General features: G+C 56.8%; 1 protein-coding gene across 1 annotated transcript; it reads right to left on the reverse strand.

Moving 5' to 3' along the window:
* Positions 1-1478: 1478 nt before the first annotated feature.
* MYMK (myomaker, myoblast fusion factor) lies at positions 1479-10545 on the reverse strand (the record flags this gene model as incomplete). The annotated part of the gene is made up of 5 exons (XM_081067346.1): positions 1479-1628; positions 2194-2310; positions 4778-4926; positions 5745-5859; positions 10411-10545. 5 exons carry the CDS (start codon positions 10543-10545, stop codon positions 1479-1481), a joined length of 666 nt encoding a protein of 221 aa, XP_080923472.1.
* Positions 10546-16637: the final 6092 nt, after the last annotated feature.

Genomic DNA, 16637 nt, shown 5'->3' on the forward strand with positions numbered 1-16637 from the left:
TGCTGTGACTTATAAGTGTCCCCTTGTGCCTGTGGGAGACGGGGCCAGAGGGGAAGACAGTTTCCAGGATCACCCTCTCTTCGTGTGCGTGTGTGCACGTGCGCACAACCCCCCAGCCAGAGCTGCAGCCAAGGGGGTAGCACCTGACCCTCCCCTCCTCTGCAGGAGCGTAGAGCCAGGTGGGGCAGGGGTCCTGTGATGGTGACACGCCTGGGTGGAGGGCCCAGAAGCTGTGGAGTCTCAGCGTCCTCATCTGGAAAATGGGTTTGGCAAGGACCCTGGGCACCATGTGAAGAGCTGAGTGGGCTGCTTTGTCATTAACAGGTTGTGGGGACAGAAAGATGCTGAGCCAGGGCCAGGCTGTGGGTGTCCAGGACCTGAGATGCCAGACCCCTGGGCAGTGAGGGAGGCTGACAGACGGGGTGGAGGGCCCAGCCAAGGGGTCCCCTTTGTCCCCAGCCCCAGGTGCTGGAGCCAGCTTTCTCTCAGTCCTCTAAGGTGTGCAAGGGGTGACTTTGGGACAAATAACGGGCCGCCTCCCACGGTGGGAGTGGATGTGGGTAACTGCATGGTCTGGAAATACAAACAGGTCCCAGACAGGTGTAGGTAACTTCCTGCCTGACAGATGTGCCTGGATTATTCGGGAAGTCAGGGTGGGACGGACCTATGGGGAGGTTCAGGTTTGTGAGGTGATGTCTGGGAGGCCAGCTTCCGCCACCCCCGGGGCCCGGTGCAGACAGGCTCTGGACGTGAGCAGGTTGACCTCCCTGTGAGCCCAGCTTTTGGGTCTGTCATCGGCCTCTGCCCAAGGTCCCTGCACCCAGACCCACCTTCCCACGCGAGGGAGCCTTGGGCAGGGCTGAAAGCCGGGGTGGCGTGCTCAGAGGACTGAAACGGGTGCTCACTCAGGCTCCCAGTAAGGTCAATAAATCAAGGTGATTCTTATTGGTTATTGTTATTGAAACGGCTCGATTTAGGGACCCAGCTGGAGAGACAGCCAAGGGGCAGGCAGGCCTGGGCCAGGGATAGAGCTGGCCCTGCTGGCCCTGGCTTCCTCAGTGGGCGTGCTCAGAGCCTGAGGGCATAGGACCGAGGTGGTGATGCCAGTTTCCAAGAGAAAACAGATGGCATGGGAGGACACAGGACCGGGTGGTGGGCAGAACCCCTTTGTGGTTGGGACTGGGCTGGGACTTTTGGGGACGGGGAGGTGGAGAGGACAGACGCTGGCTCCAGGATTCTGCAGACATGCCGACCAGCCATGCCCGAGGCCTAGGAGGGCGGAGAAACGTCTTTTCTTTCCAGCTTAGTACATGGGTTCTCCAGGAGCACTCAACACAGTGGAGGTTCCCAACCCCCTGGGACCTCTCAGAATAGGAGCAGAGTTTCTCCTGGACAGCCCGGGCTGGGGAAGGACAGGAGGGCTCTCACCAGGCATAAGACGGGGCGGGCAGGGGCTTGGAGCGGGTAGGAGTACAAGGTCAGATACAGGCACAGCACAGGGTGCCGCAGTCCAGCTTGGCCGGGGGCCCTGCGCCTCCAGCCTTCTTGTTCACCTTGGGCAGCAGCAGGATGAAGGACATGGCCAGGGCGCAGTGGTAGAAGCTGTGCACATACGTATGGTCCCAGTCCTGCAGGGGTGGAGGGGGCGTGTGTGTCCGTGTGCGGCCTTTCGCCCCTGCAGCCCATCTCTTCTTCAAGCCCCCATTCCCCTGCACGCTCGCTCAGTGCCTCTGCTGTGTGCTTGGCACCTGCCACTTCCATGGGCTCCTCCCCAACCCCCTCCCGTGTCCTGGGAGTCTGGCCAAGTGCCTTCCTCCAAGAGGCCTCCCCTCATGATCCAGCCCCCATGGTCTTTCCTGCCACCAAATGCCGAGGTCACTGAAGGTCTGTGTCATCCACTGACCCTCTGACAATGAGGCTGAGGCCCCTCCCACACTCCCTCCCTTCCTCCTCTCTCCTCTCTCCTCCTCCTTCCCTTTCTCCATCCTCCTGTCCAACCTCCTTACTCCCTCCTCCAGGTTTGGGCTCCAGCCCCAGGCCCTTTCTGGGCTGTGCACCTTATCACAGATGGAAGCTCCCTGCATCCTGCAGCTCCACGCAGGGGGATGGGAGAGGACACTGCCCGGGAGGGCGTGGTCCTATGAGTGGGCCTTGTGGCAGCTGCGCACCCCGCTTTCCCCCTGCCCTGGATACCTCGAAGAAGAAGCGCAGCATCAGAGCCAACGCCCCGAAGCACAGGCCGGGGCCTATCTGCTGGGTGTAGACACTCTTGTCGGGGTACAGACCCTTCTTCTCCTTCATCTGCTGCAGCTGTGGGGAGAGTGATGACAGGAAAGCTCTTAGGGCACAGTGTCCCTCTGCGAACAGCCGCCCTGACCAGGGGAAGAGCTGGCCCTGGGCACTCGAACTCTGGTCATCCGCAGGTGGGAGATGGGGCTCTGGGAGATGCCCCTAGGAGCCCACAGCCTGGGTGACAGGGCTGGGAGCCCCTTGGGCCATTGGGCCCCTTGAGGACCCCTCGCCTGCCTGTTTGGGATGTAATAAGGCCCCCCTTTATGGTTCCCTCTCCCAGCCAGAGAGGAGCCCTGAGGAGACCAGACTCGGTGACTGTTCACAGCCGAGGGGTGTGGAGTGTGGGGCCTATCTACCAGTGTGGCCCTCGGGGGTGCCCGTGCGGTGATCTGCGAGAGCCTTTGGTGTTTCAGTAGTCAATGGACACCCGTGCTATTTATTAGGCAAACTTGACCGGCATGTTAAATCTGCGACTTCTCAGATATCAATGCTTAAACTTAAAGTGAGGCTCACGTCGGTACGTACGTTTAAAAAGATGGGTTCACAGACCAAAAGGTTGAGGCAGGTGCAGTTGTACATTCCCGAGAACCCCACCCCTTGGGGGCCAGGGTGTTTCAGGTGGCAACGCACAGACACACTGGCTGGCACACACACAGGAAGGCCCTGGGCAACCTCGCACCAGGGCAGGGCAGGTTTCACCACCAAATGAATTATGAAATGCAGTCCAGTTTTCAGTGTTCTAGAATTTGCCATAGCCGATGAGGAATCAGGACCTGTAGTAGCACACACTGGTAGCATGTGGGTACAGCAATTGTGACCCTGGGTGTGGGGGCTGCAGCCCAGGGAGCCCTCATCCAGCCAATCCTGCACCTGCCCCACGTCGCGCCCGGACCTGGCCCTGCCCCAGCCCCGTCCGGCACACACCTCTCTCTACTTCCTCTCCCTGGGTGCCACTGTTCCCAAACCTGACTCAAAAAGGCATGAGCCTCTGGGAGAAAAATCTACCCTCCTTCCAGGAAACAACTGCCCTTGAAAATCCAAAATAAACTCCACATTAAATGGTCTAGAAAACACAAGTTGAGCCCCAGCTGTAGGGAGCCAGGCAGCCCTCTCGGTTCATGCGGCTGGACCCACAGCCCGAAGGCCATGGAAGTCTCTGTGGCATTTCATGGGGACACTGAGTGACCGCTTTTCTGGCTAATTAAACTCTAGCCCAGGTTGAGACCTGGCCAAGACCTGCGGGAGCTGCAGCCCTCCCGGCAAGAACAAGGAGTCTTTATCCTGCTTCCTGCCAGGGAGGCAGCCCATCGGCTGAGTGGAGCGCTCTCTGTGTTTATGCATTCCAGCATATTCCTTAACCTGGCCCTTCTTGGGTCCAGACAAGTCAGACCCAACACACTTCCTCTCTGCTCACAGGCTGTGCCGAGGGGCCTCCTGGGTCAGCACAGGGCCAGCTTTGCCTCCCTAAGTTGGAGTGGAGTGGGGAAGAGGCACCCTCTCTTATTGGCAGTGTAAACCCTCTACTCCTGGGTGTAGAGAGCAGCAGGGAGGGTTTAGAAAGCTCGCCACCAGAACTTCACTTTCCCTCCCCAGCCTGTAAAATGGGTTGGTGGGCACTCCTGTACTGCCTGCCCAGCCTGACCCCTCTACCCTGAGAACTGCCCTCCTGCCTTCCAGGCCTGGGTTCTGCTCACTGCAAGGCTCAGCTCCCTCCCTGCCTCTGAGTCCGAGGAAATGGCCCCAGTCCATCTTGCCTCAGCTTCCCTCTTTAGCGTGGGCTGGTGTGAGTAGTGGGTTTGGGTCCTTGCAGCCAGGAGGGCCTTGGTATGACAGAGGGTGCAGGGAGGCGTGGGGACCACATGTAAAGGGTTTGTGGGTGCCAGGTCCTCGGTGCCCTGCGAGAGGCCATTTGTGTTGGGAACTCGGGCTCCGGTTGCCTCAATACCTGTGAGCAGTTCGATCTTGCTATTGACCTCACCCCACACCCTCCTTTCTCATTAGACCCAAGCTGAAGGCTCACTTTCTTCAGGAAGTCTTCCCAGGTTAACCCAGGCCATTTCCGATTGATATTGCATTTCGAAATCAGCCATTCTCTTCAGTAATAATAATAATGGCCCCTATTTGTTGAGTACATTAGAAGCCAGGTTCTGTTCCAGTATTTAAGATGCATTATCTCAATTAACCCTTGAACCAATCCTATGAGGTGGGAACTGGACTGTTATTGTAATACCTACTTTACAGATAATGGAAACTGAGGCAGAGAAGTTCAGTAACTTAGGTTAGGTCCAGATCTTGTGAGTTGGAGACATGCTACAAACTGACTCTGTGTGGCTGGGGTGCCTGGTGGTCATTTTCTATGTGATTTCACTGAAGCCGTGTCCAGCCTGCTCACCCACGAGGAGGGAGGTAAATGGAGATCCCAGGTGGGAGGAGTCACAGTCAGGGAAGGGGCCCCCCCTCTGTTGAAGAGTCACATACTACGCACCCATTTAGCTGCGATGATGAGGACGGCTGTGCCGATGGGGCCCGAGTACACCCCATAGCCCCAGCGGTCGTGGTAGACCCGCATGGCAATAGTGAGGACACCAAACATCACAAAAGTCGACCTCTTGGGCTCGTCAAAGTCGGCCAGTGCTGGAGGGGTTGGGGAGAGAACCCGAGAGAGGTGAGTGGCCTCTGCTCCCCCGGAGGCATACCTTAGGGGCCCAAGTGTGGCTGGTGTCTCTCTGGCAGCGTGAACCCAAGGCCTGGCCTGCTCACCCAGAGGTCTGAATGCCAGGCTGCTGCTTCTCCACGGATGGAGAGCTTCAATGATGCTGGTGGGAAGCTACTTTAATAAACAGGTCAATATGCGAGGGACTAGGAAGGAGTCCCTTCCACAGGGGCCATTAGGACCAAGACACAAAGAGAGACACCATACGGGAAAGGTCAGCATCCTCCACAGGGCCTGCCTGTGAACAGCAGGAGACCTTGGGTAACGGGTCGGTGTCCTGACAGTGCCACGAGACAATGGTAAGGGCACAAAAGTTGCAGAACGACATGGTTGAACGATCCCATCTTCCTACAAAGCCGAGCTGGAGACTGTGTATGAAGAAAAGGTCTTAGGCGGTGGGGGTGGGTGCAAACCCTGAACGGTGAACAGAGGTTTCCTGGGGGAAGGCAGCGGGTAGGGCTCTTTGATTCCTTCCTGTGCATGCCTCTGCCAGCTACGTTGGTCATAGCAAACCTTTGTTAAATGTGTTAAGTTAAAAAGGATGTAGAAAATGGCAACGGGGCATTTAGAACTGCAGATTCTTTTTTATAGATTAAGCTTGGCTCTGAAGCCCAGGAGAGTGGGCAGGTTCTCAGACATGAGGGGTGGGGGTGCACAGGCAGCGGGCTGGGCAGGCGTGGATGGGGGGAGGCGGAATGGGGCCCCGTCTGTAGGCCTGTGCGAAAGGGGCGCCACTCACCCATCAACGAGACCCACATGCTGAGCGCCGTCCCGTAGACACTGAAGTACTCCAGGGTGTCGTGACGTACGAAGCAGAGCACCCACAGGCCTGGCCCGTCGCAAGCGTGGTAGAGCTGCCAGAAAACCCACAGGTGATCAGCGGCTGGAGAGGGCCGCGCCTGAGCCCAGACCACTCACTAGCTGCGAGACCTTGGGCTGATGGCTTAATGGCTCCAAGTCTCAGGTCCCCCATCTGAGCAATGGGGGCACTGCTGACTGCTCCCCTCAGAGGCTCTTGTGTACGGGGACTGGGTGTCACTCAGACGAAGCCTACAAAGGTCGGGAACCTAAAATGTGATCTACACATTCATTCCTTCCATGCTGGGTTTGCTGAGAGCAGGTTTCTCTGCATCCTTTCACCAACATTGGGTGTGAGGCCAATGTCTTTTTTTGGGGTGCCAGTCTGCTCTTCAGGGGCCTGTGGGGCCTTTCCCACCCATCATTTACCCTCTGATGACTGGGCTACCCCACAGTGGAAGTTCTCAGACCTAAGTGGGCATCCAAACGCCTGGGGGCCTGTGGAGACTTAGGCTGCTGAGCCCACCTCGAGAGCTCCTGACTCAGCAGGTCTGGGTTGGGGTCGGAGATCTGTTTTTTTGCAGAGTTTTCAGGCTGGTGCCAATGCCGCCGGTGGGGAACTCACTTGGAGAACTACCGGTCTACAGCCTTCAGCTTCTGTGTCTTTAAAGTGCAGGAAGGCTGCAAAGACCCATGCATGCATTGAATGCAGCACCGGGCCTCGCCCATCTGTCCCCCATACTCTCACAATGGGCTCCCCAATATCTAATTTCGTAGCAATTTTTAAAGCAAAATGTGTGTATGGAGTCTTTTCAAAGCCGTCGCCTTATTTCTAGCAGAAAACATCTCTCTCCTTTCGTGTACACATTTCATCATTTTAAGTAATATTTAATTATATGACATAATTATTTTGACAAGTTCCACGGGCACAAACAAGTTTGGGAACCAGCACAATGGACTCTTGATGAGCTCGCTCAGTGGGAGGGAGGAGGCTAGCGTCTGGAGGCGCCAGGACGGTGTCGGGGGAGCAGGAGCCCTGGGTCACCTGGTGAGTTGAGCAAGTCGGGGTCGATTTAGAGTTCGTCCTGGTTACAACTGTAAGTGACCTAAAGTTCAGGTGCGCCTAGACGGTATTAATAGAGGTATAATGTCCCGAACAAAGGAGGAGAGAGATGGTCCTGCTTCTCTGTCCTGGTCAGACCCACCTAGGGAACTGTGTGGAGTTCTGGATGCTGCATCTTTTGAAGTGACTCTGGCATAGAAGAGGCTAGAGGAGAGCAACCAGGCAGTGGACATGATTGTGTAGCTGGGGAAAGAGAAGCTTCAGGTGGGGCCTGATCAAGGTGCTCAAATCTCTGTGGGACAGAGGAGGGAGGAGAATGCTAGACCCCATGACTCTGATCAGCAGAGCCAGGCCCTAGAAGTGACATGAATGTTCTCCTGCCCTCCTGCTCCTAGAACTACATCTCCCTCACCCCCACCCCAGCCTGACTGCCTGCTATCTCTGTACCTCTGGCCTCTCCTTTGCAGCACAGATCACCCTGTATGATCACAGACTTAATCACTGTGGTATTCTGGGCAGTGTTTGTGCCTTGCCCTTACCAAGAGCAGGAATAATCTCTGTGTCACCCTGTGTCACCCTGGCCAGGCCCCCAGCTCCCTGTGTAGAGCTGGTTGACAGCTGAGCTCAGTCAGTGTCTGCCGTGGGAATGAATGTAGGCTCAGGGGGGCAGGGTTCGGAGAGCTCTGAAGGAGAGGTGGCCTCCCCACCAAGCCCTTGCTCCTCTCTGTTGGACAGGCGAGGCAGGTGAGACTGGACCAGCCCCCGTGCCTCTGATGCCTCCCATGGAAGGAGCAGACCTGGACCAGTGAGGTCACTGGCAGGGTTGGGGTGCGGCTGGGGGCCTAGAGGGAGAGAGCACAGCTTTCGGAGGCTGACCTAACAGGTCCTTGCCCTGTGAGCTCAGGCAAGGGGCTAACGGCTCAGGACCCCTTCTGTCAAATGGGGACAAGAACACCCGCTCCATGGGGTAGACCAGGGGATTCCATGTGACAGAGCACATTGCAAGGTGCTTGGCACAGAAATGGTGATTGTATGGTGGGTCCCAGTCAGCAACCAGGAGAAGCATGTGAGAGGCAGACCTTACAATGGTGCCATGCGGGGCTCCGGGAGAAAGGGGCAGTGTGGCTTTGAGGCCGAGGACATTTGTCACAGGAGGCAGCTGCCCCTGCCACTCTGGGTGGGGCAGGGTGGGACAGGGTGGGCCTCTGAGGGTAGTGGGGAGGCAGCTGTGGGGCAGCCCAGCCTAGGCAGGGAGGGGTCTGGCAATGCCTGTGGTTTTTGGGCGGGGCCTAACAGGAGCCTGGGAACCAGACCTGGCTCCTCTCCCCAGCCCTTAGACCACTGCACCCACGGAGCAGTCCCATATTCACACTGTGCCTCCATTTTCTCATCTGTCAAATTGACCTCACGCCCTTCACCCACGCTGGGGTCCCAGGACGAGCAAGTGACATGGCATTCAGCAAAGTGCTTTGAAAAAGCCAGGAGCTCCAGAGTGCTCACAGTGCCACACGTGACAGCCTTTCTGAGACTGTTTCTTTTTTTTTTTAATTTAATTTAATTTAATTTTTTAAATTCATTGGGGTGACAATTGTTAGTGAAATTACATAGATTTCAGGTGTACAATTCTGTATTACATCATCTACAAATCCCATTGTGTGTTCACCACCCAGAGTCAGTTCTCCTTCCATCACCATATATTTGATCCCCCTTACCCTCATCACCCACCCCCCACCCCCTTACCCTCTGGTAACCACTAAACTATTGTCTGTGTCTATGAGTTTTTGTTTCTCATTTGTTTGTCTTGTTCTTTTGTTGTTTTTGGTTTATATACCACATATCAGTGAAATCATAGGGTTCTCTGCTTTTTCTGTCTGACTTATTTCGCTTAGCGTTATACTCTGAGACTGTTTCTTCATCTGTCAAATGAGCCCGTCCCAATCCCAGGCTTACGGGGAGCTGAGAGAACGAAGTAAGATATTGTGCGTACAACACCCAGCAAGTCGCTCACCCTGGACGCTGGCTCGTGGTCAGCACATTGTGGCTAAGGTCTGTCCCAGCAGAGGTAGAGACCCCAGGCCTAGGGAGTCCGGTCCTCAGCTGTTCCAGTCCCTGCCACCCACGTGCAGGCACAGCTTCTCTTATTGTGGGCAAGCCAGGATGTGGGCATGACACACGGACATGAGTCTGCAAACAGATGCGTGTGTTCCAGACCTCACCACCCCGGCTGCCCCACACACCCTGTCACTTGCCCACAGAGCCCTGCTGCTGGGGAATGAGGCTGGCTCGGGGTGGGAGGCATGCGATTTCTCATGTCTGGTACTGCCACGCAAAGGAATCTTGGGGAATGCTCACCTCCCCAGCACATGCTTCTCATGGGGAGTTGGGCTTAAATGAAGGGTGGGTCTGATGAGAGAGAGAGAGAGAGAGAGAGAGAGAGAGAGAGAGAGAGAGAGAGAGATAGACCACTTTGGGAGTCCAGCTGTGAGGGTGGGTGTGGGGGAGACAGAGGGACGCAGAGACAGGAGGCAGGAAGGAACTAAGACATAGATGGTGGATGGACAGATGCTTGATTAGGTCGGTAGCTACATAGATAGGTACTTAGTGGACAGACAGAAGGCGGAGGGATGAATGGAGTCAGAGAGACACAGGGAAGGTCAGAGGAACAAAGCTAGAGAGGGACAGACCAAGAGATTTACAAAGAGCAAATTCTATGGGGATGTAATTCCAGAAATCAAGAGAGAACCAGATACAGACGGGGGGAAAGGAAAAAACAAAAAACATGGAGAGAAAAAAACAATAACAGAAACAGAGCAAAAGAGACTCACAGGGAGGTGGGGTGGGGAACAAAGAGAGAAAGAGCTGAGATGGTCATCTAGACTTATAAATACAAAGAGAAAGATGAACAGAGAGAGACAGAGAGACAGAGAGAGATAGAGAGAGACAGAGACAGAGAGACACAGAGAGAGACAGAGAAAGAGAGAGAGAGCGACAGAGAGAGAGAGAGAGAAGCAGGCCCCAAGAAGGAGAGATAGAACGAACATGAGCAAGGCCCTCCTGAAGTGGGGCCAGCTCCAGAATTTGTGGACTCGCCCAGGCCCTGCACATTCCGTAAAGCCCCCTAGCCCCCTCCTGGGCCTGGCTCACCCGCTCCTCTCGGCTCAGCCACCCTACTCGCATCTTTGGGAGAATGTGGGGGAGGGGAAGCTGGAGCCACAGTGGTCTTGAGCACTTTTGGCCAGTGGCAAGGAAAGGGGGGCCCTGGAAGGACATGTCCTCAACAGGCTGACTCTGGCCCACTGTGGGCTTGGTCTCACGTACACCTATCCCAGAGCAACTTCCTGGCACTGATGGAGAAACTGAGGTCCAGAGGGGCTCCCCCAACCCTGTCTCCTGGTTTCTGGGCTCTTTCTTTCACTTCCAAATCACTTTTATTCATCACAAAACACAGGAAAGTAGTGGGAAGACCAGCCTTCTCCTCTGCCTGCCTGCGGGAGGGTGCCCTGTGAGGGTCGGGTTCCCTCCCCCACCCCGGCCCCAGACTCACCGCCTCAAAGAACATGGTGAAGAGATAGACCATGGCCTCCATGTGGAACCGCCTCTTGGCAGCGATGCTGATGGTGGGGAGGAAGGCCAGGCTGCTGAGGGTCGGCAGGAGAAGTTTGGCTACGAGCGTCCCCATGGACGGGGCAGGAAGGGTGGGTGCTGGCCTCCTGGGTCCCCAAAAGGAGAAGGCCTGCTCCCTTCAGTGGGGGCTCTGATGGCAGCTGTGGTTAAATGTCCTGATGGGAGGGAGGCAGGGATTTGACTGCACGTCGTGCAGCACATGAAGGGGGTCCAACAGCTGAGGCATCACGTGGTCAGCACTTGTCTCTGATTTTTTTTTTCTTTTTTCAGAGGCCAGAGTTGTTCATTCTTCTTTTCTCTGAGGCAACAACCTTAGAGAAAAGTCCCTGTGAGTACAGTCCCCAACTTCCAGCCACTTTCCATCCTGGCCCTCTCCCCAGGGCGCTCAGGAGCCCAGAATGAAGGAGCAGTGGAGTCAGCAGCTCGAGTCCCATGTCCACAGGTGGCTAGAGGTGAGAGAACGCAAGGTTTAGCCAATTCTAAACACTGAAAGGACCTTGTAGATAAGTTTCACAGTTTCCAGCCCACCTGCACTTCTCGTCTTACTCGCCTGCTCTCTTCCCAGCTGGGTTTCCTTGGTGACTAGATTAATGACACTGACACTCTTTTCTACTTGGTTACATTGTTTCACACCTGAAGTAATCAGACCAGGACGTCTCTATTAGTGTTCTCAGGACCAGGCTGATGCTTGGCCTTCTCAGCATTCCTTGGCCAGCCTTCAGGAAATTACCTTCCCTTTTTGTAAGAGGTCCCCTGGGAATTGCCTGGCAGGGTGCCCCCTTATCCTCTGGCCAAGGAATGATGGGGGGGGGGATGGTGTGTGAGCCACCCAGGCTGACTCTCTCCCTGGACTCGTTCCTTAATTGATTGACTGGTTCATGTATGTATTTGCTGTCTGCAAAAGAACAGCTTTTACTACTGTTTTGTTTTTTTCATCATGATGTCACATAGGACAAAAGGCAGAGTTTGAGCACACAGCTTGATGACTTTTGACAAGCGCTTATATGCCTGTGTGACCACCACAGCACCCCCATCACCCCAGGATGTTCTTTGTGCCTTTTGCAGAGATGCCCCCCAGCAGAGGTAGCTGCTGTTCTAGAACTTCCTGCAGAGGGAGTCATGCAGTATGCATTCTTTTGGGACTGGCTTCCTTACTTCTTTCACTGGACGATCTCTCAGATTCACCCATGTTGTGTCAAGTGGCTCGTTCCTTTGGTTGCTGGGTGGGTAGTAGTTCACTGTGTGGATAGGCCACCTCTCTGTCCCCAAAGAACTGGAATCTGGAGTGCGGGGACAGCAGGAGTGAGGCCGACTGGTGCTGACCCTTCTCAGCTCTTCCTAGGGAGGCTGCAGCTTCTCCCTGGCCTCGTGAGGCCTGGCTGCTCTGCCCTTCCTTCCATCTGGGAGCTCCTTCACACCTTTCCAGAAATCCTATTTGTGTCTTAAGTTGGCTGGAGCCCATTTCTGCTGTTTGCAATGAAAGACCCTGCTTGATACATCTGCTCATGTCATTTTTCTGCTTAAGTACCTTCCAAGGCGCCCACAGCCCTGGGGGTGAACTCCAAGCTTTCAAGGAGACTGCTGGGCCATCTGCGCCCAGCTCTGTTCCCCCCACCACTGCACACCAGTCTCCACATACTCTCAGACCCTGTCCCTCCTTCCCCACCCCCCTGAAAGAACATATTTCTTCCTCCTCTGCCATCTGTGGGGAGGACTCCCACCCCCCTTAGGCAATCGAAGGTGCCCCAACACGCTGCTCACTCCCATCCCATCACCGACCACTCTGTGTGGTGCTGTTGCTGTAGGGTTACTCAGTTTGTGATCCCACTGGGCTCTGGCCGGCTCACTGCCCGAGCCCCTGGGGCCTGAGCCTGGCACATGGTAGGTGTTCAACAAACACTGCCGAATGAATGACTTTGTTAAAAGGATGAATGAAAGTCCAGGGAGGCGGGGCCCCTGCACATTTCAGTCTGGCTCTGAGGAGCCCAGATTCCTCTCCAAATGTGAAAACCAGATCTTGCTGTGTGTGCAGCTCTGGGTAAGAGGAAGGCGACCCCCTTCAGCCCATCACAGACACCCCCATCATCCCTGCCCACTTCCCTGCCCCTCAGCTCCTGCTCAGACCCAGCCCCCAGCCCCCAGCCTCAGCTTCCAGTAGGAGGAGAAAACCTGTGGTGAGGAAATGCGATTAGACGTCAGGTGCTAGGAGAGAAGTCTCTGGAGCCATAAACCCTACTCAGAAGCAGGAAAACATTCCACAGTTGGTTTTGTGCATGAGTGTCTGTGCGTGAGCGTGTGTGTGCGTGTGTGTGTGTTTTGCAGCTGTACACTCTAGGGCCAGGGCTGTAAGCTCAGGGAAGGGAAAAAGAGAAGGGGGAATTGGGGGGGGGAAGGCAGGCGTGGTTGCCCATGTGTTTCAGTGATTAAGGAGGAAGGGGGCCGAGGAGGGGCTGCTGCAGAGCGGGGACACAGGTGGCTGGGCCTGGGATCGCCCCAGGAGCCCCCTGCAGAAAGGCTGGAATGGAGTTGCTGTCCGAGGTGGGGAGCCTGAGTGCAGAATGGAGGTGGGGGGGACGGCCTGTGTGTGGCTCCCATCTGAGACCTGGCTGCTTGGAGACAGACCAGCTGGCTCGGGGGAAGGCGTCCAGCTCTGAACAGGACTGAAATGACCCTCGGTTCTCCCTGCAGAAGGGGAAGTGATTGGCCTGGGGTGCTGGGAGAGGGGGAGGCAGAGTGCAAGAGACAGGCCGGCTGCTTTGGGGTGCTGCTGCCTCTGGAGGCACAGGGTGGGGGGCCAGGACCAGGCTGGGCTGGGAGCCGACTCAACCTGGGCAGGCTCTGAGCCAGCAGAGACGTGCGCTGGCACCCCTGTCCTTCCCGCCCTCCTGTGGCCTCCGCCTGCCAGCCCGCCTTCCATATCCCCCACCCCCACCCCACCTCACCTGCTCCTGCTTTGGCCAAACCAGATCCCATAGGCTACATACCCTTCTTCTGCCAGGACTGCCTCACTATGCTTGCCTTCCTGCTCCCGCGGTAGCCCTCAGCCTTTCCTACCCCCAGCGGGGTGTGTCTCTCCCTTCTCCTAACCTCTACGCATTATGTGTGTCTTGAAAACCACTTACACACACAGGCATTTATTCAGCACTGACCATGTGCTGGGCTCTGTGCCAAGCATTCTTCCTACTTTGTCCCTTTGGTCCTTGTCAGGAGCCGGCGGTGGTGGGGAGATGCTTCTGCTCTCCCCATTTCACAGAAAAGGAGACTGAGGCCTAGGGAGGCGTGGAGACTGGCTCTAGGCACATGCTGTTAGCACAGCACCCATGCTGTCCCGTGTCTCAGCAAGGCAGTGGCGTCCCCTCCCAGAAGCAGGGGGCCCGGGTAGTATCCCTTTTCTGCCCAGCAGATGGCGCTGGTCCCAATAGGACCCAGTAGGGGCCAGTCCTGGGTGGGGTGGGAGTGTGGGGTGTGGGTAGTGGGGGCCCACCCGCCAGCGCCCCCTTCCCTCACCCTCCTCTGCCTGAGCAGGCTGGTTTATAGAGGTGCTGAAATGCCTGGAATGCCCCCCTGCTCCCGCCTCCGGGACAGCTGTCTGTCTGCTCTGCCCGGCCCAGGATTGCTGGGCCAGCTGCTGCATTTGCGTTCTCCAAGTTGTGAACACCCGACCCACAGCTCTGGTCACCCCAGCGTACGGAGGCCCTTGTGGCTCTCCGAGTAGGGGATCCACTGAGGCCCACTGCACCTGGTGGGAGGCGGTCTGGGCTTCGCTGCTCCCCAACTCCTTCCACGGGCTCCCCAGCCTGGACTGCCATCCGCAGCCTTCGCTCTGTGCATGTGTCATGAGCGTCTGGTGTGTCTGCAACTGGGCTTGTGACAGCAATCGTGTGTCATCTCCAGCAGCGGGCTGAAAACTAGTGTCTCGAGCCATCCCCAGCTCCTAAGCACCTGCCAGGTGAGCCAGGCGGAGGGCTCCGCCACTTCCTAGCTCTAGAGCCAGGCGTGCCCTGTGCCCCTGCCAGCCTCCGAGTCCTCCATCTGCAAAGTGGAGCGCACACTGTCCCTGCCTTACAGGGTGCCTGTGAGCACGGATGTGTGTGTGACGCTCTGAGCCGGCCTGGCCCCCAGGAAGTGTTGTCTAGGTGTCTGAACAGCAAACCAGTTCAGAGCAAGCAGCCGGGGTTCCGGGGAGTTCTCGTCCTCTGAAGGTCAGCCTCCCCAGACATCCACCCAGGAGCCTGGGGAAGCTGCGATTTGGACCCAGGCTTGCTTACATCACGCAGCCAAGCCACCACCTGCCCCCCCATTGTGGCCACTGGGTACCGTCATTCCTAAATCCACCTCTTTGGTGTGCCGAGGGGTGAGGCAGAGAGGGGACAGAGCTCCTTAGGGACAGGCCTGTGGCATATAGTTAGGCGGCCTTTGTGGGCCGAAGACTCCTCAGTGGCTTCTGCAGGTTTGCTGGAAAGACACCAACCTTTCTGCTGTCCACAGCCGGGCTGGCCCCGACCACCTGGGCAGGCTAAGAAATCCAGGACGTCGTACAGATGCAGCTCCGGCCAGCCCCCCTGTCCCCTCGCCCGGTGGTGGTCTGTTCCTCTGTCTGGCCACGCAGCAAGCTCACTTCCCAGCCATGCCAAGGCTTCTCACAGTCCCCTCCTTGCTCCAGCTTTGGGGACAAAGGAGCCTCTTTCTTGTGGATTCTGAGAGCAAGAGTGGCCTAAACCCCCCTCTGAGTCCTCCCCACATGAACTTCAAGACTTAGCCTAGCAGAAATGCCAGGGCTCCTGGCTGAGAGCAGAGGAGGAGACTAAGAAGTTCGTTTTGTGGTCCCACCTCCCACCTGCAGACCCCAGTGGTCTGCCGGGGTGGTTCTTCCCAAATGTCCAGCTTCCAGGGCTCAGACTGGGCAGGGAGCTTGTGGGGAGAGGTTGGCTGCTCCGGCTGTCCTCTGGGGCCTGGTCCCCTTCCGGGCCTGGCTGGCTACCTCCGAGACAGCCAGCTGGTGCTTTGGTGGCCCAGTCCCTATTGGGTGTGAGGGCTGTGCTGTCCCAGGCCCTGGGTGGCCGCAGAGAGGACAGAAAGGACAACAGTAGAGGTGGCTGCCTTCTAGGCCACGCTGGCCTGCCTCTGGGCGCCGGGGTGAGGCCCACCTCACACGGGCCTGGCCCATGTGTGGGGTCCTTTGGAGTTCTGCTCTGGACACTTGGCTGTGCAGGGCAGGGCTGGCCATCCCAGGCCCTCTGTGCCCGCCCTCACCCCAGCCCTTCTCCTCCCCAGCCGGCTTCTGTCTTCCACCTTGTTTTCCCACGCCCCTCCTCTGCTTCCTGCAGACATGTGCCCAGTTTTCCGGTTTCCAAGCTCCTCCTCAGACATCCAGAAAGCTCTGGTGGAAAGATAATGTCCTTCTAAAAAACAGGTGTCCATAGCGCCCCTTCTCCAGCCAGGGCCCCAAAGGGAACAATGTGTGTGGGTGGAGGGGAGGGCCACCCCATGGCTGGCAGGGAGCTCTGCCTGGGGAGACTAGAGGGAGCACCTCATCCTCACTTCCAAAGGACAACAAGGCCCGGCCACAGGAGCTGCCTGACAAATCCATGCCTTTGTTTACTGGGCACTTACTGTGCACTGGGACCCTCGAATTGCTGCGCACGCAGCGTGAACCAGGAGCAGCCACAGCTTGGGGAAGACGATTCCAGCCCAACATGAGAAGCCAAAGCAAAATGCTGAGGTACCTGGGGGCCTTCCTGGAGGAGGTGACCTTGGAAAATCATCTGGGGGGGCCACGCATATGCAGATGAGGGTGCAAAAGAAAGGCTCCAGAGAGGAGGAACAGGAGCTAAGATGAGGGCTTGAAGTCGTTCATTTCAGTAACTCTGCGGGGAGCACTGTTTGAATTACAGGAGAGATGGGTCCAGGAGGCAGTGACCTGGAGGGCTGCTGGCTGACTTGTGGGGCTCAGGGCAAAAGGTGGGGTTTCTTGTTCACAGAGTAGGACACAGCTTCCTCCTTCCTGCACAGTGTCTCCTGACCGGTCAGCGTGTCCCTTCATTTGCTGTTAATGTCGTGTCCTTGGGGAATAGGGTACACCCAGGGTGACTGCTCACCCTAGGACCCCACTCCAAGACTCAGATGGTCCCGGCCCCCTGGGGAGCA

This window comes from Rhinolophus hipposideros, assembly GCF_964194185.1.
Source record: "Rhinolophus hipposideros genome assembly, chromosome: 11".
Taxonomy (NCBI): Eukaryota; Metazoa; Chordata; class Mammalia; order Chiroptera; family Rhinolophidae; genus Rhinolophus; species Rhinolophus hipposideros.